This window comes from Oreochromis aureus, linkage group 15 (assembly GCF_013358895.1).
Source record: "Oreochromis aureus strain Israel breed Guangdong linkage group 15, ZZ_aureus, whole genome shotgun sequence".
Lineage (NCBI taxonomy): Eukaryota > Metazoa > Chordata > Actinopteri > Cichliformes > Cichlidae > Oreochromis > Oreochromis aureus.
The window spans coordinates 32457473-32482964 of NC_052956.1; the positions used below are offsets into that span (position 1 = coordinate 32457473).

The following is a 25492-nucleotide window of genomic DNA, read 5'->3' on the forward strand; positions in this document are numbered from 1 at the left end:
ATGAATGTATTTCGTGGCGTTTTATTTCGAAATCAGTGACCCTATAAAAACGTTTAAAACCTTGCAGATTTGGCAGAAGGCTGGGGGCGGGTCCGTCAGCGCCGTGTTCTAAAGCGGAGTGAACCTGCGGACAGTGAGCGTGTTGGCGCGCAGAGGCGTGGGCACAGGGACGCAGTGAGACCAGAGATCGGCGCATTCCCGCGACAGGCACAGCAAAGCTGGGCACAGCATCACAGTCGCAGATCGCGGCACCACGGGAACGTGTCAGTGCGCGCGAGGACGTGTGCCGTCTTACTCTCATTAACTTCGGACTCCATGCTACAAAAAAGGACACGGTTGCAGTTCCCTGGTGGATTCAAAAGTTTACAACTTAACTAGTTATCCGCTCCAGGCTCCTGTGTACACGCGTGGTGACTGCGCACGGACATGGCGCAAAGGGTACGTCTAACGACCATTATTTCAATTGTTTGCACAATGACAGTCCACTTAATCACTAATCACATTACATCCTTGAAAGAAACCTGAGGAACCTTTGTAAAACGTGATGAAGTTGCTATACTTATCAAAAAATATCAAACATGGTTTTTTCATCATGAAATCATCAATGTCGACTTTGAAATTTTCCTCTCATGTTCGTGCTCTGACGAACTCTAACTTTCACTCCAGTATGATGAGCTGACTCATTACGGAGGCGCGATGGACGGAGTCCCCAGCTCCATGTACGGAGACCCGCACGCACCCCGGCCCCTACCGCAGCTCCACCATCTGAGTCACGGGGCTCCCCCACACCCGACGCAGCACTACGGAGCCCACGCTCCGCACAACATCATGGGCAGCTCCGTCAGCGACGCACTCAAGAGAGACAAGGACCAAATCTACGGGTGCGGACACAGCGACAAACATCATCATCATCATCATTATTATTATTATTATTATTATTATTATTATTATTATCAATCCATCCACTGTCTTCCGCTTATTAGTATTATTATTATTATTATTACGTTTTATTAATGTGCAGATTTATATTATAGAAATAAGTGGAAGTTATTATTGTTTGTGTGCGATCAGCCTCTGAACAGTTTCATCTAAATTTCGGAAATTAAATATATTCAGTCAATGTACGTGTTGCAGCTCGTGTTGAGCTCGTTTTTGGGTATCTACGACTTGTTAACAGGTAGTTGGCGGCGGACGGATGAAATCCTCTCTGTGTATTAATATATTTGATATTTCAGTGGCATTAAGGAGGGAGACATAAATAGCCTATGCGTGGCAGGGCCGAGCGCTGGTTTGATGCTTCATGTGTAGGCCTCTGCGGCCTGTGCTCCTGTGTGTTGCAGCCACCCTTTATTCCCTCTGCTGGCTCTGGTGTTCGAAAAGTGCGAGCTGGCGACCTGCACGCCCCGAGAGCCCGGTGTGGCGGGAGGAGACGTCTGCTCCTCAGATTCCTTCAACGAAGACATCGCCGTGTTCGCAAAGCAGGTAGAACACACAAGCGAGAAACCAAGTGTCACCACGGCGCTCAGCACACAGCACTCTGCATGTCACCGTGATGGAGGGAACTCCTGAAAAGTGGAAATGGAATCAGGTCCACAGCATTTACTCACGCACTCGGTTTCCTTTTGCTCTGCAGATCCGCGCAGAGAAACCTTTGTTCTCGTCTAACCCAGAGCTGGATAACCTGGTGAGCTCACCTTTCATTCTCTGCTGTCCACGCGCAGTAGGGCGTTACAGACGTGTCCGCCCGTGTCATAGCTGATGGTCGGCTATCACGTTATGAATTATTATTATTATTATTATTATTATTATTATTATTATTATTATTATTGTTATTATTATTGGGTGGGTGCTAATATTTTGAGGTTATAAAAAACAACCACAACGACAGCATCAACAAAAAAACTGTTTGTGATTTTTAGATGATTCAAGCCATTCAAGTCCTCCGGTTTCATCTGCTGGAATTAGAAAAGGTAAAGATTCATTCTCACGTGGCTCAGTGAAAACAGGTTTTTAATCCAGTATTTCAGTCTCGTGGTGTTCGCTAAATGAGAGCTTGGCCTCGGCAGGTCCATGAGCTCTGTGATAACTTCTGCCACCGCTACATCAGCTGCCTGAAAGGAAAGATGCCCATCGATCTGGTCATCGAGGAGAGAGACGTCTGCAAGTCGGACTTTGACGACCTTTCAGGATCCTCCACTAATCTCGCAGATCATGTGAGTCACTGTGTGGAAACCTTTTTTTGGTAGTTATTTAATTATTCTATATTTTGTTATAGATAGATATATATGTATATATATATATTTTCATTGTTCTTTATTGTTATGATCTCTTTAAATACATATATAGATCATAAAAATTATGAAAAACTGGAAATAAACGAAGCCTGTAACAGGTGCTGTTAAGGCAGCCTGACACATTGCGGTTCTATGGAAATGCTTGAAAGAAAGGAGGAGAGGCTGCAGATCAGTGACTGTGCTAGGCTGCAGGCGGCTTTGAACAGAAACGTTAGAGCGCAGGGCCTGTGTCAGGCTGCAGCCCTGCTGTGTGCCTCACACAGGACTTACTATTTTTGTTCATTCACTGAGAAATTCCGATTTTGAACTAATGTAGAGTTACATATAGCACGAGGATCTTAAAATGATGATGATTGAAGTTTTGACACAAAGCAATTGCACTGGTACAGTGTAGAATTAGAATGTAGAATTCCTGGGTTTACTAATGTTCCATTGTGGCGTTCATAGTTGCTGCAGATCAGATAAAAAAATAAATCTGAAATTGATGAATATTTATTTAAATAGATAAATAAAAGTATAAATCTTTCAAATGAATAATTTCAGTAAATATACAGATGCTCTTGAGAAATGACGCTCATCACAGTCAAGGAGGATAATGGTTAAATTGTGGTACAGCATGTCGTCCAACATCAGCTTTAGTGTGTCTTTTCTCTTTGGCTTTACTGGCTACATTTGTGTCAGAATCTCATTCTAATTTAATTCAATCTTAACCTTTTCAAATGTTCAAGATTTTTAAGGAAAACTGTTAAACTGTGCTCATATTTAAGCACTGAGTGAGGGAAGAGACATACTCTCCAGAGTTCTGAGTGAGAATCAGTGCAGAGGAGCACTGAAACTGATGTGGACTCTCATTTGTCAGCAGTCTATATGCTATATGCATTATTTTGTCTATTTAGTTATTGTTTGGTAAATGATTTATTTGTTCATAAAATAATTGCATTAGGACATCCGGGAAATAGATATTTGTTGTCGTGTATGGTTCTGTTGACGCTGCTTCAGTGATGTCAAACCTTCAGCATGAGCAATGACGCTGCTAAACTGAACATTTAGAGTCAAATGAAATGAAATGAGATGATCTGAATGAAAACAGGAAATTTCTACTCATTCAGTAGTTTGCACATGAATGCATGCAGCTGTGTCATCCTAAAATGAACCCCAGTCCAAAAGTTGCGTCTCTAAAATGCACCGTCCTATATTTAATGCAACCGTTTCCAATATTCAAGTGTGAGGAAGCACTTTGTTTTTACCGAACGATATATGGACCTCAACTCAGTTTTACGTTCCAAGAAACTGAAGGACATGTGTTTATTAGCTGCCACTGCACAACTGACAAGTGAATATGGTGTTGTAATATCCCAATACTTATTTACAGCGCGTGCTGGGTTGGAGAAGACAAAGCCTGTATACTTTTTCATAAGTGCCTCATGTGCTCTGCAGTTGGTCAGTAGTATAAATGATGGATGTAGCAGGACAGGACAGTGTGAGACACAGAGAGACTGTACAAGACTGTTTTTTCCTGTGTGAATGAACACAACACTATATACTAGGCTCCGTTCCTGCTACCAGATGTTCTTCATTAGCTTGATGAACATGAAAACACATGTCACCTCTTTTGAGTAGCTGTGTGTACCAAGGAGTTGTAATTATTGGATGGCTGGGTATGAAAAGAGGCTCCAGCATTGAGAGCCTTATTCACACTGTGCTATTATCCCAGTGCTTCTTCTTGTCATCTGCTGAGCTCTTCATCTGATCACCATTTGCCAAACAGCTGACGCAGAGAGTGAAGAGGGTTTAGGCTAAAGTGTGAGTGGCAGGCCAGTGAGCCCAATAAATGCAGGTTTCTCTCCAACTCTGGTCACAGAAACAGTCGGGACACGGCAGGATCCACATGCTGCAGGGTTACTAAACTGTTGCTGTTGTTCTTTCTGCTCATATAGTCAAACCTTCCTCGTGGACAAACTGGTATTGTCACATTGCTTGTCTTTGTGCCTTTGCTTAACTGCATAATGGAACTCATACTGGACCTTAATTGCTTTTCTCTTTACCCTCCTCTTTCTTCCCTGCTTCATTTCCTTGTACCTCTCCATGACCTCTCAGAACCCAGCGTCCTGGAGAGACATGGATGATTCTCATTCCACTCCCTCAGTGGGTACTCCAGGACCATCCAGTGGGGGACACGTTTCCCAGAGTGGAGACAACACCAGCGAACTTGGTAAGAGCGCCTTCAGGCCTTCATATCAAAGGTTTGACTTTGTTGTGACCTCACTCTTATCCATGGGCCCAGCTGATTGGTGAATTAGGGGGAGCATTTCAAGAAAGAAACACAGAAAACCGGGAGTCATATTCTATATAAAAGGATATAACTATTAAGGATTTGAGTAAAAGTCACACGGCCACAAGCATCCTCACACGCTCTGGCTGTGGACCTTATGGGTACCAATATTTAGGTATGCGGGCATATCACTTAGCAATTTGTGGGTCTTTTTAATGTCCAGTTTAATCAAGAAATCAAAGTCTGACCATGTTTATATCAACAAAATGATGACTTAATAATTCTTCCAAAACTGGTTTCTGTCACAGTAAGTTTTCAAACATTATTTAGACCCATAAATTGTTCCTGTTTAGAATATAACTATTAAGCATTTGTGAGAATGGCAATAATGGTTTTGTTCTGGTTTGGTCTGCTTTCTCTGTTTAACAAACATACACAGAATATATTTTATGCGTCCTTTACACTTTTTAAAGGATACATTTTCAAGAAATAATATTGCTTGTTTGCACATCGATACCTCTGTATTCTGTTACACTTTTTCATTATTTTTCATTATGATATGCTGGTTGTCACTTGCGTCAGTTGCAGTTGATTAAGAAACCTGAGTTCACTGGTATTATTGCCTGCTTCTGTCTCCCCGTGCTTGTGTCCAGCCCCGCTCTATCTTGTGTCACTCTGTGTCCTGCCTGTGGTTTCTGTTTGGAGGCTGTAACTGATTTATGACTTGGGAAACTTAGATTTGATTATAAGAACATTGGAAAGTGAATAGGACTCTTGCTTTGATTATACACACAGCAGTTTATGATCTACACTTCTACAATTCAACTTAGGTGCAGTAAGAGAACGGCATGTATGTTTTGGTAAATGTTAATTGACACTTTAATGATCCAGACATTGGGTGCGGAGGTGAGCTGAGGAAGGCCATAGTCTAAATAGCCTTATGAATAGTTTCTTTCCTTTTGGCTGTTGTTTAAACAACAGCAGGGGAAACCCAAGGTCCACGCCCTTTGACCTGGTAGAGAATGGATAGTGGATGGGGGTGCAGAATGCCCCTTCATAGAGATGAAAGGACAGACTGTTTTCTGTATAAGGAAGAAAAGAAAAGATCCTGCTTAAAGGATGGAACAAAATCATACTAAACTCACTCAGAGCAGGCGGATGATCTTCATTGAGTTATAATATTGTGGTTATATGGGAATCAGTCCAGTCCAGTAAAGAATGATTAATGTTGTGAATTGAGTATTTGGTGTTTGGCAACACAAACCTTGCAAGAGCTTCTATTTTCTCACTGCAGAACTTAGTGTTGCGTATACTTTTAATCCCCCGGTTTCTGTCTTTGCCTATATCACCTCCAAATCTCCTCATTGTTAACTTTTTCTTTGCAGTAGTTTTACATTTGAAACACAGAAGGGTGTGGTTTGTAATATACATCGAAAATTAGTGGTTCTGTTTTCTTTTTGCAAGTCGGTGATCCTAACCAAATCACCAGATGCACTATTTAAGCTCAGTAGCAGCACTTGGCATCAGTGCAGAAGTTGTAGCTGTAGTAGAGGGGGAAAAATGAGAGTGTGAATGGATGGATCGATATTTCTTAGCATTTAACTAAGATCACAGGTATTCCACATGCTTCATCAAGGGCTTTGAAGCAAAGTAAACATACAGAACAGTGTGGAAAGAAGCAACTGGGGAAATATCAGCACCACTTAATCTTATTTATTCATTTTTGTAACTTTTGAGAATGCTGCCATGCTGCCACTATTTACATAATTTTTCTGTAAACGAGCACGGGGGAGAAATGTCATGATCAAAATTTATATATAATTTAATTTTCTGTAACAGTTTCTGAATGTTGTTAGACAGCAAATTTCATATTATGTCATCATAAGCTTGTTCTGCACAGGAGTTTTTAACAATGGCTTTGCTGACATTTTTGTCCAAGATGTCAATCAATCGGTCGCCGCTGTTGATTATTGATTATTGGTTCATATATATATACATCAGTATATAAATCAGTCAGAGTTTGACTACAGAAGAAATGAGATCAAACATAGTTTCAACAACAGTGACATTTGTTCAGAAGCACACATGGTGAAAGAGACTCTAAAAATTATTTAAAATTATTTAAAAACATTCCTAACAGGAAGTGATTATGGTACCGTCATCATTAGCCAAGCTTCTGTGGTCTGATGAAACCCACAGAAAAAAGAAATCCACTGTGACTGGGGAATACTGACGTGGTTTGGTGGTACTGGTAGCCTCGCACATGACTGCCTGCTCCTCTGTAACCTCCCACTCTGTGGTCATTGCCTTGTAAGCTGTGTGATATGGAGAGAAGGCTGTGTTTGATAGCTCAACCGCTTGGGTTGACCACAGCTAAAAGGACTGTGCTCTCCTAGGAGTGTGGAGGGGGAGAAGGTGTCCATTCAAATAAAACAAAAGGCAGTAGGAGAAGCTAGAAAATCTCCTCACTCTTGCTGAGAAGTGGAATGTGAGGAACAGGATGTGTTGTACTTTTTGAGGTGCTGATATGTTAGTGACACCTCCCTTCAGCATCTGTCTTTCCTAGAAGTTATTTCTTTTCAAAAAGATCACAATTTTGTATTTTATTGTCTGTAAGTGTGCATGTTTTACTTCAGTTTGCACAGACCACTTACAAAAATGTTATTCAAAATTTTTGTTGTAATTAGCTTGTGGTCACATGTGAAATTATGCTCTAACTGGTCAGGAGCCACATGTTCACATAGACACAAACAGTGTGTGCATTTGTGCAAAACGGATTTTGAGACTATAATGGCTGAAATAAAGTGTATGTCTGTCACTGGATTTTGCAGTTTTCAATCCTGTAGAGAAGCGATTTTTATTTTTGCTAACCTGTTAAAACAAAACAGCGGATGATGAGAGCAGAATTTATAGTTATACTATAGTTACTGCAAACACACTCATCCTCTGTAAATCCTGCTTATCTTAAAGCGTCTCTGTACCTCAATCATGAAAACATGATTTTTCACCTATGATATCATGAATCACTCAAAGTGGATTCATATATATATAGATACAGAGATAGAGATAGATATAGAGATCTTTCTCTCTCTCTCTATAGATAGATAGATAGATATGGAAAGAAAGAATAAATAGCTCTCACTGCCACATGGTGCTGCTACCATGAAAGCTGCCGTCAAACAGATGCTCCACCCTACTAGAGTTTCTAACTATCATGTGTTCACTTTTTATGTTGGAAGTCTTCCCGGCTGCTCTATTCTATGCTCTGTCTCATGTGTAATAATGGGAGGAGTCTTGGGGTGTCAGTAATGATGAATCAGGGCCCTGCTGAGCTCATTAGGTAGCCCATGCTGGCTTTGCATCAGTGATGCTGCTGGGGGTGCGACAATCAGTTCTGCTAGCTGTTTCTCACTTACCAACATGTCCAGCAGGGAGATTAATATAAAACCATTTAAATATCTAGATTTTATTTTTTGGTTTGGTTTTTTTCTAAAAACATTTCACTGCTTTTTTTTTTTTTTTTTTAATTATTATTTTCCTTTAAACATATAATAGATATCACATTTACTGTGGGTCACGCCATTTATGTACCAGACCAGATGAGCAGCCAAAAGGCTGACTGACTGTTTGGTTTTCAGAGTCGTCAGTAGAACCAGATCTATCCATCGAGTAAGCTGAGGGGGTAGGAAAAAAAAAAAGAAAAAAGGAAGACTTGTGTTGATATCTCAGGATGCTATTTTTGTGTGTGTTTTTCTTCACCCTGGGGCAATACTCCAGTCATCCCTGCGGTATTGCCATCTTCCCCCCTCCTTGTACCCCCTCGTGTGTCACGCGTGCAGACACTGGAAGGCAGACTTAACTAGGGAGGGGGAGTAGAGATGAAAAAGGGTGGGAGCAGAGGGGCATGGGAGACTTGCACGGGCATATGACTTTGAGACTGCACTGTCACACACTGGTTAGATTGGCTGAGTTGCCGGAGAACAGTCAGAAGCGATTAGTGTAGCAGAGGATATGCCCTGCGGCTTTTCCCTCTCTGGAGCAGAAGAAAGGAGAGGAGAGGAGAGGACCAGACCAGTGATGAGGATGAGGGGTGGAGAGGGAACAGTGTGCTTCCCTTTGATACAATTAAGCTGAGCAGGACCTTTTCTTTCTGTCTTTCGTACACAGCTATTATTTTAGTGGAGATTTGAATATTCTTTGGGTTCAGTTTCTCCAGCCACTATATGTCAGTGTAGGTGTGTATGTACGTAATTAGAATGATTAGGTCAGTCTGAATCTAATGTGTTCGTGTTACATTCTTCAAAAGTTGAAGTAAGAATACAATTTTATGCTGGTTAATTGTCGTCATGTTGAAGTTAGCAGTGACAGCAGCTGGACAAACAAACAGGAAGACAGCAGCAGGGGATGGAAGCAGCAGGAACGCTATCCAGTCTGTGACTTACAGCTGGTGGACACCATCCGTAAAACTCCCACAGCCCCTGGAGCCTGACCCTGGAACAGGGCTTTTTAGTGTCAATATTCATTAGCTGAAATATTTATGCATGAATATGGCTCATATAGGTACATTTGATTGATGCATCTCTAAAAACAAAAAGACATACTAGGGCATTTCTTAAGAAAAGTAGGGTTCCTGTCTCGCCTCAGGGGAGGAGTCTCTCAGATGCATTATTCACATACCCTCCAGGCAGGCTTTCAAGGCTTCTCTGCCCCGAGGGCAAGAAAAATAACCACCACTGTTAAAAGTAAATCATCTCGCATGATGCACAATTAATGTCAGAGAAGGAGAGAGACCAGAGTGCCCCTTGTGTTGCAAGTTGGAGTGAGTTAGCTTGTGGGAGCGGAAATCTCAGCTTAAAGGAAGCCTCCTGCTTTGACCCGCGCCAGCTTCCTGCTGAAATCAAACAGAGGTGCTGCTAATAGCAGGATCCAGAGCAGGGATGATGCTGTGATGCAGACAGCCTGACACTTGTATTGTTGTTGAAGGAAGAGGGTGGGGGAGGGGGAGGGTGTGTGTTGGATGGTCATACTGAAATGCAAGGTGAAAGATTCACGCTCTAACAACCCATCCACCCACACCCCCTCGTTCTGCCTTAGTCGCCCATATGGACACATCGCTGTGACTTTAAACACACTGGGTTCATACTTCATTTACAAACTAGGCTTTCTGTTTTTGTTTGTCCCCACTTTTACTTCAGTCCTGCTTCAAACAGAGGTCACATACACATAAGAGTATGTAGAACACAGTCTGACTGCATTTTGAACATTCATTATCTCATGTCAGCCGCACAGCTCCTGCAGTCATTACCTCATGTCAAAGCCGTGGCTCACATTGAATTAATAACTCTTGGTTTTACTAAGCTCCTACACTACAAACTCCTCTTCATTATCCAGTGGCCGGGAAGTAAAGCAGAGGTGAGACAAAGAAATTTGTACTGCCGTGCCATAAAGGAGAACGTGGCTGTATAGAGAGATCGGGCCACGTTAAAGCTTCCTTATAATATGACTCCTTTTGTTTCTGATTGCAGGTGACGGCCTTGACAACAGCTTGGCATCACCAGGCACAGGAGATGAGGATGACCAAGACAAGAAGAGACAGAAGAAACGAGGCATCTTCCCCAAAGTGGCGACAAACATAATGAGAGCGTGGCTATTCCAGCACCTTACAGTAAGGGAACAGAGCCTCATTCAGACAATCCATGTCTAGCTGTGGCTTTTATACAACTGCAACATTTTCTCATCTTCTCTGTAATAGAAACCCCACAATGTGCACGAGGACAGAATGTAATGTCGTCCAGCTAAGGCCGCATCATCAGGCAAAAGTTGTTTGAAATGAGTCCTCTCTGTTTTTCTGTGTTTTCCAAATGCATCTTGAAACCATGTTCATCTTTGTTCCATTGCAAGAGAACGGAGCAAAGAGGAACTTGTGACTAAAGGTCCCTTTTTTGAAATAGCAGTCCAGGCATTTTCTTCAGAAATCAACATCAGAAGCCTTCCATTCAAAAGAAGCTGAGCTCTGTAGAGATGTTGAGCACATCCAACAAGGACAGCATCACCTTTTATCCAATGATCACAGCCTCTTCACCTTTTCTACCTCTTATACTCTTAGATGTGCTGTAACCCCTCACTTGTTTAGTTTGTAAAAGGCCCACACAGGTCCTGGACTTGGAGTAATCCCTTCCTTTGCAAAGCCCACCTTTAGATTCTGTAGATAAAAAGAAGGATAGTTGAATTATCCCCTCTGTGTTCCCATCTCCTTTCAGGCCTAATTTGTTAAGCACAAGTATTTGCCATGGCAGGATGTGTCTATGAAAAGTGTGCAAGGGGACTTTGGCCCCTCAAAGGCCTTTTGCAACACCCAAGCGCTCAAGCATTCATCAGTTGTTGAGGGTGTGAAAGGAGCGGGATTATGTTTTGTCAGACATTACAGTGTGAGGCCTGTGGTTAGATGTCTGTGGGGGCAGTGGGGATGTTTCTATCCATCAGTAGCTGTCCCCTCCTGCTTTTGTCATCTCTTCTTAAAGCTCTTAAAGGTTTTGTGAGAGTGCTGTATAAAAAGCAGCAGTGCAAGGATTTAATTCATTAGATTATCCGTTACCTGCTTATTAGCAGAACGATATCTATTGGTTTCCATGCAAACCTTTATCTCTCTACATTCAAAGATTGGTGTCAGAGTTTGAAGAGCAAACTTTCATAAGTGTTCATAAGTGTCAGCTGAAATCAGTTGTTCTCTCACCTTGCATTTAAGCACTTGTTTGCATGTAACACCCATTAATGGGGTTACATGGAGGTAGAGCAGGAAGGCTGGTGGTTCGATCCCCGTCTGCTCCAGTTTGCATGCCAAAGTTTCTAAACCCAAGTTGCTCCATCGGAGTGTAAATGTGTGAATGACTTTCAGTACTGAGTAGAAAGGTGCTGTATAAAAAAACATTCTGTTTGCTGTTTACTAATCATTTACAGCATCTTTCTTGGAGTGAACTTCAAAGACAAACGTCACTGGCAGTGTGGCCATTTGTACTGAAAAAAAGCTGAGAAAATGAGTTAAGTTATCTAACAATGAATCCAAAACAATATTATCTAAAGTACATTATGTTACTTCTTTCAGAGTATTTTAAATGCTACTCTTCTGTCAGCTGAGAGCTAGGAGGGGGCAAAAAGCATCCTCAGTACATAGACTGTGTGTGTTTTTACAAGTGTGTGACTATCCACCATCACACACTTGATTTCACAAAGCTTACTGTGCATTTTCCCCTCTGGTTATTTAAATTGGTGTCTTTCTTCCTCTCTGTGCATCTCTCGTGATATTTGGAGGCCTACTGTACAAATGCTTGCATGTGTGTATTTGTATGTATATGGTTGTGTTTAAGCTTGTAAGTATATGAGTGTGTCTTTGTGTATGTCTGAGAATGTAAATGTAATAATATACAGTAGTGTGAAAAAGTGTTTGCCCCCTTTCTGATTTGATAGATAGATATACCTTTATTAATCCCACAAGGGGAAATTTCATGTTTCATGATTTCCTGTTAATATTTTGTGTATGTTTGTGTTTGATGACCTAAAAGTATTTAAGTGTGACAAACGTACAAACAAAAAATAGGAAATCAGCATGTGTGTGTTTGCACTGACTTTCCCTGAAAAGTAATTTAAAGCTCATCCTTCAATGATGACTGTGGGAGATGGCCTGACAACAGCAGAATGGAGACTGGCCCACAACCCTGCTTTGAGTAGACAGTGACCTGTCTACTCAAAACAGGGTCGTGGGCTGCCATCTGCCACCCTTCTCCCAGAGTCTCACACACATTCAAACACAGTCTGCAAAGGGACTGGGGCCAGAGGAAAAGAGGTTGAATCAAGGCAGGGAGGGTTGGGGAGTGGCCTAGCCTTACTGGGTCCCATTGGGTCCCATTGGATGGCTACCATTGTATACCATCCAATAATTTTATATACCACCCGGTTAATGCTAAATACTGTGGCACAAAGCCACATGCTTTAGTGTAAAATGTTTGGGGTGCCAAAACAGGTCCAGATTGTGTGTTTGCAGAGTTGATTTGTGCGTCACTTATCTATTAGTCTATCTTCCTTTTTGCTAATAGCACCCATACCCATCAGAGGAACAGAAAAAGCAGCTAGCACAGGACACAGGTCTCACCATTCTTCAAGTGAACAACTGGTAAGTTGGTGTAAAACCAGATAAGTAAGCATCTTCATTTGATTGACATTTGATTTACATATCTAGTGACTTGATTAGTCTTTGCTTTATGCAGTGCAGGATATACATAACACCTGACTTTTGCTCCTGAAAATGCTCAAATTACCTATATTTAACACACAAGTAATGCTTATGAGTTAAATACAGGTCATTTTAATACTTAAAATAAGTATTATCATTACTGAATGAACGGGTGACACGGGATGGTGCAGTGGTTAGCGCTGTCATGCTACAGGTCTGAACCCAAATCGATACATGTTTAGGCTGCGTTACTTTCTCACAGCGACCCAAATTATTTTAATAAGGAAAAAACAGTATTAATCAGGTCCCTAGGGATACACGGAAAGGTTCCAAATTACAATGAAAGTGTTCATAAATACTGACTACTTTAGGTGACAAAACACTTCTTCATTTTTGATAATTACAAGAGGGATGGCATTTTGTGTTTTTTACAGAGAATGCACTTAATTTCTGAGTAAAGTTATCAGAAATCTTTGTGTACTAAAACCACTAGGGAAAAAAACTAACGGTAATTTATTTTCTAAAATAAAGTAGAAAGAAGTACTCTTTCACTTCAGGGTTTTGTTTTTGTTTTTGTTTTTTGGATCACGTATCTGTTTTCTAGGCTCAAGAATATTGAACTTAACAAAAATATTTAAGCATTTTCATAGTTACTGATCTTTGTTTTCCAGGTTTATCAATGCAAGGAGGAGAATAGTCCAGCCTATGATTGACCAGTCAAACAGAGCAGGTGAAGAAATTCAGTGTTCACTATACTGCTAACAGTTCCCTCCCTTCAGTATGTATTGGGGTCGAAATTTAACCTCAAGTTAACCAATAGTCTTATTTCTCATCTTCTCTCACAGTAAGTCAGGGTACAGCTTACAGTCCAGATGGCCAGCCAATGGGAGGCTTTGTTCTTGATGGGCAGCAGCACATGAATCTTCGACCTGGTGGTGAGTAATCGCTCAAACATTTATTTTTAAAAAAAAATCATGACGGACAAAATCAGCATAACAGGTTTCATCTTGTCCTTGTGAGTTTCTATGGTCAAGTAAAGTAAACCTTGTTATTTGTCCTTACCTTAATGAAAATGAGGGCATGATTAAAATGGCTAAATGCAGCGCCAGTGGACAGAAAATAAGAGTATGTGGGTCAAGTGTATTTTTATACATTTCCAGAGAGACATATAAGTAATACTGAACGTAATACAAAAAGGAAGACAGGATAAAGATATAAAGTTACACAAACCAGGTTTTATATGTTAGTAAGTGGCAACGAACATAGAGGAACATGTCTATATTATCTATGTCTATAGTCTTCATTGAAAATGCAAAAAAGAACCAAAAGTCAAAAAAGAGGCATATTCAATAAATGCAACATTTGATACAGAGTACCCCACTTTATGAGTGAAACCTACCATTAAACAAGTAAATATAAAAGTAATTATGTTGTATATTTTTACTCAAAAAAGGTTGATGCTGAACTTGGAATGACCTAAAAGTCCTTTATGAATATTTTGAAAAATTCAATTGGTTTCTGTGATACTGTGCAGGACTGTTCTGTCTTGTGTTGGTGGTTTGTAACAGTGTATTTGCTTTACTTGCAGGACCGATGGGTAGCATGGGTATGAATATGGGGATGGATGGGCAGTGGCACTACATGTAAATTCACTCCACTGAGGCAAGCCTGAACAACAGGGTGAAGTAAGAAGTAAAGTCTTTGTAACTTTTCATTTTATTTCATCCCAGAAAAGCAATTTTGAACTCTTGAACTCACTTCTCCTTATCTCTTATTACTTGGTCTTCCACTCTGCTCTTTCAATTTGTTTACAGTCTAACATAGACACAGGAAGGTCTTTTAATTGTCATGGTATTGCCAGAGGTAGATACTGTATGTCAGCATGAATTTATGGAATTAGGGATTTTCAGTTATCCTTTTACAAATAGATATGAAATTGAAATAAGAAAAAATGTCAGTATCTTCTTGATAGTTTCACAAATGACATCCTTTTGGGTCAAGTTCATGCATTGCACGAGGCTTTAGGATTGGTGCCGTGTCAGACTGCTTTCTTTTATTAAAACTATTATTTAGATATAAACTATATTTGTAGATTATTTCAGTCCAGATTTAAAACATTCATGGGGTCAGTCAGACCATCTTTCAGAATAAAAACAGTTTTTTGTTTTTTTTTTCTCAGTAAACGGTCATTGTGGGGGAAACAAATTCACTCCATTTTAAATCTAACTTCAACCACTTTCTCTTTCCCTCTCCACCCCCAACCCACCAGTTTTGTCCTCATTCTCTTCTCTTCTCCCGCTGCAATCTGATTAAGAATCGGGAAATGCTCCCCCCTCTGTCTCCCCCTCCACCCTCTATCAGCTTCTCACCTCTGCTGACAGTTCTCAAATCAAGACATATCGCCTGCCGGAGGCACCCAACCACAGAGAATTTTATTTAACACCCACTCTCCTCTGCTCAATGAGCCATGCTGTAATGACACTTACCTTGATTAATAGAGCTTTTTATATGTAAATAGGAGCTGCATTTGCTCATTTTTTTTTTTTTTTTTTAGCAGGGTGATTTTTTTTGCCAGTGCAGCCCTCTTTCCTGTCTGATAATTCCAGGGCTCTGTTAATGAAGTTCACAAGGCTTCTTTTAAAACATACATCTACATAGAAACATTGAGCGCTCTGAATCAGTGCTATCTGTATATTTCTGTAAGGTATTTAATTTAACTATTTCTCCGTGAATGATCACTGACTGCCTAGCTTACCCTGATCTCTGGTGAGTGCATATGCTGATAGTGGCAGTAAATCTCTTCCAGACTGCATCAAGAAAGAGAGCTATGTTTGGAGTAATATGAGGGTTTTTCCACGCACAATAAAGCCTGAACCATAACATTTAGCCATTACAGAACAGATGACTGAATCTACACAATTTTATACTCCTCTGTTGTGCACTCTTTTTTTTTTTGATTGGTCCACCATATGCTATGTTATGTACTGCACATGTCAGTTTTAAACTAATAGCAATTTTTGGTTGGATTAAAACAGAAACATTCTTTGAGGTAATATTTGAATTTACAGAATCTGTTTACTTTAAAGTGAGAGTTTGCTACTCAGGTAACAGTTTAGTCAGTTAGATGTATTGTGTCACAGCAGACAAAATATTAAACCCCAAAACAAAATAGCTTCAGTTTATTAAAATATTAAGCAAAACAGCTCAACAATGCAAAAATGAAAAAATAAGGGGCTAATTATAGTAGAAAATAGAAAAAAATCAATTCAGTTTTATGTATATAGCGCAAATCACGACAACAGTTGCCTCAAGGACCGTGAGGCAACAAAATGAAATAATGCAAGAATTCAATCAGCTAAATAATTATATTACAAAATATAATCAAAAATAAACACAAGTATTGTGGTAGGCTTAAATGGGATAGACTCCAACTGTACCAACAAACGCGCGCACACACATTCTCATGACTGTATCAGGTATAACTTCAGTATCTTGCTAAATGACACTTTGACATGTGGATTGCTGTTCCACATGTTCCCCTCAACCTCCTGAGCCACAGCTGTTTATGAAGTGGTGACGATGATTTGTGCTTGTAACAGCAGAGCTGAAACAAATGCTCAATAAAGTGTTCGGCTGCATGTCTAGTCAGTTGTGTAGAGTGCTATCCAAGTCCATTTAATCACAAACTTCATCATAGCCACCAGGGGAATCCAAGCAGTGCATATATTCAGATTGAAATCATTTTGAATTCAAACGACAACAACAAAATAGAGTTCCTTTAGAAATATGGATTCATTCTCACAGTTAGCAGTTCAACAGTGTTACATGAAACATATTAGTCCGCAGTAACGTCTGACATTTCCCTGCACATTTACTCCTTAGTACGAAAGAGGATTAGGGCCACTGGAAGAAAAAAAAGTGGGCACATCCTTTTTTTTTTTTTTCCCCTTCTTTTCCAGAATTCTGAGAAAAAAGTCAGAATTCCGACTTTAATCTCAGAATTCTGACTTTTTTCTCAGAATTCTGGAAAAGAAAGGAAAAAAAGATGTGCCCACTTTTGTTTTTTGTTTTTGTTTTTTGTTTTTTTGTTTTTTTTCCCCCAGTGGCCCTAGTCCTCTTCCGTACCTTAGATTATCATCTTGTCTGAGAGAAAAATACCAAAGACAGGTGGGCCTTCTTTCTCACAGTATTTCCTCTGGGTCTTCTAGGACCTATATAGTTCATATTTTATCTCATATGTCTGTGAAACACAATTTGATTTCTTCCAGATTTTTAATTTTTTTGCATAGTAGCCACACCTGAATGTTTCAGATCATTGTTCTGTTGCATAACCCAAGTGTGCTTGAGCTTCAGGGCACAAACTGATCTTTGATGAATTCTGCTCTCTACCAGAATATCATTGGTCAAGTCATCCAAGTCCTGAAGCAGCAAACTAATCCCAGACCATTACACTACCATATTTGACTGTTGCTATTATGTTCTTTTTATGAGAGGTGTATGCTAGTTTTATGTCAGATGTAATCGGATGCAAATCTTCAAAAAAGTTCAGCTTTTCTCATAACGTCACTGAATATTGTCCCAAAAGTTTGGGGGATCGTTAAAATGTCTTTTGGAAAATGTGAGACAAGCCTTTGTCTTTTGTTTGGCCAACAGTGGTTTTTACCTTGGAACTCTCCCAACAGATGCCATTTTAGCCCAGTCACTTTCTTATTGTTCAATCATGAACTCTGGCCTTAACTGAGGAAAGTGGGGCCTACAGGTCTTTGGATGTTGTTATAGGTGCTTTTGTGAGTTCTTGGAGACTTGTCAGTCCGTCTTGGAGTAATTTTGGTAAGCTGACCACCCCTGGAAAGGTTCACCACTGTTCCAAGATTTTCTATTTATGGATAATAGCTCTCACCATGGTTTGCTAGAGTCCCAGAGCTGTAGAAATTGTTTTGTAACTCTTTTTAGACTGATAGATGTCAGTGGTTTTGTGTGTCATCTGCTTCTTTAGATCATAAAAGATTTTTGAGATCTTCTAGCCTGCTTCACTTTGTCAGACAGGTTCTATTTGAATGATTTATTGATCCAGCAGGTCTGTCAGTACTCAACCCTGGTGCAGCTAGTGAAACTTCAGCTTTCCAGAAATTGCTGGTTAATCTTTGTGACAATTATTTCATTAATAAATGAAATAATTCCTTAAAACTGTATTTTTCATTTACTTGAGTATCTATGTGTAACATTAAACTTTGTTTGATGATCTGAAACATGTATGACAAATATGCAAAAGAACAACATTTTTTTCACATTATTTTATGAATTCACTCCTCTAGCTGACAAAGCCCATCCTCAATTGAAGGCCTTACTTCAATCTTACTAAAAAGCAAAAAACTAAAACAAAACACAAGTAGACTTGTAAAACCTGACAAGACTTGGAAAAGAAAAGTAGCCACTATCCCTCAGGACAATTGAGAGCAAGATAAACTAAGTTTGTCAGGTCATTAAGTGTTGTGGAAATGGAAGCTGGTGTGTTACAAAGCACGCGCCAGAAAACATAAGGCACTGCCTTTACCACCAAACCCTTCGACCGCACAGAGGCTGTAAATCACTTTCATAATAAAAGCTGAAAAGCATCAGTAGCAGGTTTTTTTTTTTTTTTTTTTTTTTTTTTTTTTTTTTTGCACTTGTAAAATATGACAGTTTTCTTTGATATATATAATTCACTATCGTGTAGCTCACTACTACTATTGTGACTACTACTGTGTGAACAGGATGCCTATCAGTGGTTTGGCCTTTCAAAATAAAATTCTCTTGAATGCTAAAAGACAGGACAGAACAAAAGGCACGCTGTGGAAGAGAGCCAGAAATAAGTAATGATTCAAGACAGAGAGGTGTATAAACACATACTGAGTGAGAAATGTGACTGAGGAGGAAATACTCAATGCATCATGGAAATCCACCTGCAGCCTACAGCTATTGGAGAAAAATGATCTGAATTTCCGGAGCGGGACCACGCCTCCAAACACGGCCCTTCCAGTTCTTATCTTATATATGACCCCCAAGTTCTACAAGCTGTTCCCGTTTTCGTGAGAACACGGTTTGTTCTCGGTCTTTCGAGAAGGTCTTTAACACAGCTTATCTCACAAGAGTAACATAATTTTATTCACCCTTCCATTTGCTTACAATCGCCCTCTTGTCCGTCACCACATCAGATGAAGAACTACACAGCTCTGCTTCATCGGTTTCCCTCCAGGCAGTCCAAGAAACCCAAAACACTCTGAACGTCATGGCGGTGCTTCAGAGTAACTGAAAGCCGCTGACACCCTCGTCCCAGGAAACTTTATAGCAGTTTTTTTGCCAGCCAACAATCCGGTCTGCTACGTCGATCCATCCAGTCATTTTCTCTCCACTAGATCCAGTTATGAAGTAACTGCGGCCGCTCGCCACCTCCGTGAAATTCAGCAAGGTCACCCACCAGCAAGTGGTGAGTTAGCTGAAAAGCCAACAGACGCCAGCACCGGACCCAGAAGCCATGCCGTTCCCACGCTTCTGTAAGGTCTCCCGAATATCCTTCCTTTAAGGATTCAGACTGGTTCTTTCTCAGTCTTTCAATTCAACCAACCCTTCCAAAACTGCTTACTGTCACCTTTGTTTCAGAAATTGGCACAGTAGTTATTGCTACCTTATCCAAATTATATTAACCAACCAGGCATCCCCTCTCCATCTTCTACTCTAAGACAAGCTCACGAGCCGTCAAGCCATTACCACAAGTCTCAAAATCCCGGCCTGCGTCACTGTCAGAGCTTCAGTACAGAGTCTAGCCATGACGCTACCCGATCGAGAGTTCCCCTCATTCATTTATCAAGGTCTTTTGTTGTCCAAAATTTGCTTTGATCTCTTCTCCCGCCATTCCTTCCAGATTTTTTGAGCTCATCCGCTCCACTCTATGGAATCCTCAACAACCTTATTGAGGCCATGGGCTGCTTATCTGTGCTATGCCTACCAGTGATGTTACTGCAAAGGTCTTTGACCTTCATAATGCACAGTTATTACTGCTTCTACGAGATGCCTTCATTGGGGATTTGCCAGGTCCAGGAGCCACCACCAGTCCCCTCCAAGGCCTTCCCCAAACGGCAGCTCAATTCATGTTTAAGCCATTGACCTTTATCTACTAAAAAAACACGCTGTCAAAAATGAGGATGTGGGCCTAGCAGTGAATTGTAGCATAACTAAGGGAGGATTCAGGGTCACCTGATCCATCCCTAACTATATTCTTTAGCAAAAAGGAGTGTTTTAAGCCTAATCTTAAAAGTTGTGGTATCTGTGTCACATCTGCTGAGGCCTACGGAAACAAACAAAAGTGATGGAAGAATGGGATAGAACTGACAAAACCTAAACTGGGAGAAGCTAAACACAAAAGCACGAGATGCATAGAAAAACAATACAAGAACCTAAAAAATGAAACCTGGGTCTTAGGGAAACATGAGGGAAGACAAGCAGATGGACCAACAACAGACAGGGGAGAACAGAGGACTAAATACACACTGATAATGAGGGGATGGGAAACAGGAGGGAAACACAGCTGTGGCTTATCAGAAGCAACGGGACAGGGAGGAAGCAAAACTGAACACGCTAAACACAAGAAGAGGGACTATCATAATAAACAGGAAACATGCTGAGACACTGGAACTGGGGAAGAGAACATAATTAACTTGACATGATACATGGACCACAGAGGAGTACCAAAACCTAAGACCTAGAAACCACAAAATATAAGAAGGGAATAACTAAAGAAGAAAGAAATACAAATGACTAAACCATGAAAAACACAAAATCCAAGAATATTCAAAAACCAGAATCCAAACTGGAAGCTGGTTCTATAGAAGAGGGGCCTGAAAACTGAAAGCTCTGCCTCCCATTCTACTTTTAAATACTCTAGGAACCACAAATAAGCCTGCAGTCTGAGTGCTCTAATGGGGTGATATGGTACAGTAACGTCAATAGAATAAGATGGGACCTGATTATTGTATGTGAGGAGGAGGATTTTGAATTCAATTCTGGATTTAACAGGGAGCCAATGAAGGGAAGCCAATATTGGAGAAATATGCTCTCTTTCTAGTCCCTGTCAGTACTCTTGCTGCAGCATTTTGGATTAACTGAAGGCTTTTCAGGGAGTTTTTAGGACATCCTGATAATAATGAATTACAGTAGTCCAGCCTAGAAGTAATAAATGCATGAACTAGTTTTTCAGTGTCACTCTGAGACAGGATATTTCTAATTATGTACAGCTACTTTCAGTACCAATGTTACATCTGTGAGATGATTATGAGTAACTTTTCCTCTAATGGTTAAAATTTTATTTGTGAAGAAGTTCATGAAGTCATTACTAGTTAACGTTAAAGGAATAGTTGGCTCAACAGTACTCTTACTTTTTGTCAGCCTGGCTACAGTGCCAAAGAGAAACCTAGGGCTGTTCTTATTTTCTTCAATCAGTGATGAGTAGTAAGATGTTCTAGCTTTACAGAGGGCTTTCTTATAAAGCAACAAACTATTTCTCTAGGCTAAATGATGGTCTTCTAAATTTGTGATATGCCATTTCCTCTAGAGCTTACGAGTTATCTGCTTTATGATGTGTGTTTGAAAATTATACCAGGGAGTGAAGTAATTTTTGATTTGAGGCTCTGTTTCACAGAAGCTACAGTATCCAGAGTCATACGTAGTGATGAGGTAAAATTATCAACAAGAGAATCGTCCTCTTTTGGAGTAGTGTTCAGGTAGCTGCTCTGCTCTGTGTTGGTACAGGGCATTGAAGTTGATAACAGAGATTGAATTATATCCTTAAACTTAGTTATAGCACATTCAGGAAGACATCTACTGTGATGAAGTCTACTCGCTACTGCTGTGTAATCTATCATTGTAAATGTAAATGTTATTAGGATATGATCAGACAAGAGAGGGCTTTCAGGAAATGCTGTTAAATGTTCAGTTTCTATGCCATATTTTAGGGCAAGATCTAGATTAAAGTGCTTTTTCAGAGACAGGACATGTTGTGAGTCAGTGGGTCAGAGCAGCTGTGGACTCATCTCCTTTCTTTGTGTCCAGGCCTTCATGGTTGGCTCAGGGATCTCCTTCTGGCTGCAAAGATCAGTCGACAAGTCACACTTCTGACCGTACATCTACCTGACAGTACCACTCCCACGTCCTGCGTGCGCCTGTGGAGGATCACCACGGAAACGTGTCATCAACTCAGCCCACAGATTTTCGATGTGAGCTGAGGAGCTTTGCGTCTGCACAGGAAATTAGAAGAGCAATGACTATAGAGAGGAAGAACCAAACATCTCCTCAGTTTCATTTTAAATTATTTATTTATTTTTCTACAAAGACAGACCTCTTTGTTTTTCCTGCCCACCCTCCCCTCCCTAACACACACACCCCTACCTTTTGACCACCTCTTTAAAAAAACAAAAAACAAAACAAACTGTACAACGAAAACCACACACACACACACACACACACACACACACACACACACACACACACACACACACACACACACCTTGATGAGAAAAAACCCATATGTTTCTAAAACGATGGGAACTCGATTGTGCTGTAGAGATTTGTGCTCTTTGTTTGGCTCTTTCAGTCCATATTGGCGCTTGTGATCTGTTAGATGTTAGACTGCAGCTCTTCTCACTGACACGTTTTGTAGCCAAGCTAAAAGCAAGATTTTGTAAGAAAACTGTGTGATTGTTTGTTTCTGCATTTCTTTCTTCTGTTTGACATCTCACAGTTTTTAGACTCCTGGATGGAAGGATCTGGATGAGGGAATATGAGTTGATGGTTGTGAGTTGAATTCCTGACAATGTTTAAAAATCATTTTGTAGCACCAAATCACGGACAACAAATCTGCACTAAAACAAAATAAAGACTTTACGGAGGAAAGCAAAAACGAGCACGGAGCAGAGCTTTGTGTTTTACTTGAACAGAGGGCCTACGGAGAAAGCAGCTGAGGCCGCAGCAGCGGTTGGTGGAGCAGGTCACGTAGCTGTGGTTCGATATGAGACAAAATTGCAGTTGTCTCGTATTATTCGATTGATGGCGGCAGAGATGATGGATGGGCGGCTGCAAAATTCAAGAAAATCTGAAACAAGGCGGAAGCTCCAGCTTTCACTTCAATATAACTACTGTGGCTGCTGCTCTGGGTGTATGTGTGTGTGATAACACTCATTATTAGCAGGACAACATCATTAAATTAAGCACATATGGGATAATAAATAAATGCATTAATGCAGCGAACAGCTCGTTTATCACTGGCAGCCTGCACCGATTATCTGCGCTTTGTACTGAAGAGAAGCAAACTCTTAATAAATGCTTAATAAATGCTGAAAAATATTCAATCGATCCATTATTATTATTAGGCCGCTATTATTATTATTATCATTATTGTTATTATTATTATAAGCTATTTGTTGTTGTAGCACTAGTAAAAGACCTACGGCCAATTTCAATTTAAAATACCCCCATACATGTGTTTGAACCGTGGGAGGGAGAACCCGGAGAGACCCACGCAAAACGGGGACAACAAACCCCACACAGAAAGGCCGCAGACTGGATTCAAACCCAGGACCTTCTTGTCGTGATGCGACTATGCTAACCACCAAATAAAGAAGGAAACATATTGTCTTTTAACTGTGGCTTTAATTATCAGTCGCCCCGCCGGTAACAGAGTTACATGTGAAGTGCCAGGCCTCTGTTTCGATCTAATCATATTCCACTGTTCACATTTATATACAGAACACCAAAGCAAGAAAATGGAAAATGAAAAATGGTTTATTTTTAGTATTTACTGTTGTTTAACAATTGACACGTATCGCTTATTTCATCATCTTATTGTATTTCATTCTATTTTCTATTTTCCGCGTGTTTAGTTAATATTTTAATACTACCAGAAACGAAAGGTGGAAAACTACATTTAAAGGCCTCACAGTGGCAAATTGTAGCCGACTACAATGAAAGAAAAAAAGTTTAAAGAATGTCGCAGGAAGCGATTTTGCGTGTTCGTTTCCAGGCCGAGGAGCTCCGCTGTAACGGCCCTAATTCGTGCATCTCCACCGACTATGCTGAACATTAATGCGTTTTGAAGGCTGTCGGAAACGAAGGCAAATCTATTTGAAATATGGGTCAGAGCTCGAGCAGAAAGCTGTATCACATGATGCACGAGCTTTGCTTTTTCCTCATAAAAGCAAAGCGCAGAAGCCGTCGAAGAACAGACCTTTAATATTATAGGTTGAAATAACGGCAAACCTACGGAAATCGCAGTGGCTATGAGTTAGATAAATTGCTTACCGTGCATATTGAAGCACTATATAAATGTGGCTTTTAGGTGCTTTGAGCGCAATTATGTTTTCATTTCTATAAAATAGCTATCAATTTTATTTATATTGCGCCAAATTACAAGAACAGCTGTCAGGGCGAAACAAAACAATGAAAAAAAATGTCTTTGTATTTTTCTTACTCAGTTGAGGCAACAGTAACAAGAGTCTTTATTTTATTTTTTATTTAAACAACCCTACAATTTTGAAATAGAGGCCTCAACTAAATTGGTGAAATTCTGTTAATGCTAAAACTCCGAATACATAACCAAATAAGAGAAAATCAAATAAAATTCCTGGACTCTCTTAAAACTTCACAGTAAAAGCTATAATCCTTGCTCAAGAGAACCACCTGAAACACTAAGTGTTGGGGCTTTAGAATCCTTATATTTGTGGGAGGTATTTCTCAAAGCACTGTTGGTGTACATTCAAGTCAAGAAACATATTGTATTTCTGGGATTAACACCTCTACAAACACTTATGACATAATTAGCACCATTCCAGCTTGTCACATTGACATGGCAGATGTCTGCACTTGTGCTAACACACATTTGATAGTGGTTGTGAGGGTCTGGCAATGTGTCTAGAGGAGGATGATGGTTGGTCAGCTCTAGATGCTGTCATGTTGACCTGCTTCAAATTGTGGGCGACTGCAATCAAATCCTTTTAAGAGATATTGGTTTCTTGCTCAATAGGACATAGTCTCCCTTACAGACAACTTAGCTGTATTTGATGCATAGGTCAAAGACGTATCCAAACATTGATAAGTGGAAAGATGTATAGATATATCGTGATCTTGCTGGTGTCTTGTACATGTGTACCAGCATGTCAGACAGATCAGTACCTGCTATATGTCGACTTTAGGCACAAATGAGCCATCAGCAAAGTATGGATATCTTTCTCTTTGCTCTACAGTTTAACAGTCAAAAGAGGCATGATCCCACAGACATCAGACTACATGGCCTTATCCTATCCTATCTATTTGTTAAGATAAAATAAAAACCAAAAATGATATGCCATGCAGTGTTAATAAATTTGTAACATGTCAGTGCACTAATATATGCCAGGCACTAGAATTACCCACAATGGGTAATTCCTCTAGACATTTAACATATATTTTTCCTCAATGTAGGAAAAATATAGGATTAAATGTGATGAACAGTAAATTTTCATAAGATTTTAGAAATTTCATCAGCATTATAAGTTGATCATCTCAGCATTGCAACCTGTGCACCTAAATGACAATTTAATTATTTGGTTGAACATTTTTTTTAGATGGCAAAAATATAAAGCTTTTAAGCATACTTATGAAATCATTCTAGTATTAATTTCATGTAGTAGAAAT

The 25492-nt window shown here is 40.1% G+C and overlaps 1 protein-coding gene across 1 annotated transcript; it reads left to right on the forward strand.

Moving 5' to 3' along the window:
- Positions 1-205: 205 nt before the first annotated feature.
- meis2b (Meis homeobox 2b) lies at positions 206-22727 on the forward strand. Its single transcript, XM_031741675.2, has 13 exons — positions 206-438; positions 667-881; positions 1341-1482; positions 1634-1684; positions 1920-1970; positions 2067-2213; positions 4392-4506; positions 10092-10231; positions 12657-12733; positions 13465-13523; positions 13639-13728; positions 14382-14478; positions 21878-22727. Exons 1-12 carry the CDS (start codon positions 427-429, stop codon positions 14438-14440), a joined length of 1158 nt encoding a protein of 385 aa, XP_031597535.1. The 5' UTR covers positions 206-426; the 3' UTR covers positions 14441-14478; positions 21878-22727.
- The last annotated feature ends 2765 nt before the right edge of the window (positions 22728-25492 follow it).

Excerpts from the sequence above, each read along its gene's own strand:
- meis2b (XM_031741675.2), top strand. Across the intron at positions 1,483-1,633 it reads TCGCCGTGTTCGCAAAGCAG|ATCCGCGCAGAGAAACCTTT; the intron begins GTAGAACACACA and ends TTTGCTCTGCAG. Across the intron at positions 4,507-10,091 it reads AGACAACACCAGCGAACTTG|GTGACGGCCTTGACAACAGC; the intron begins GTAAGAGCGCCT and ends TTCTGATTGCAG.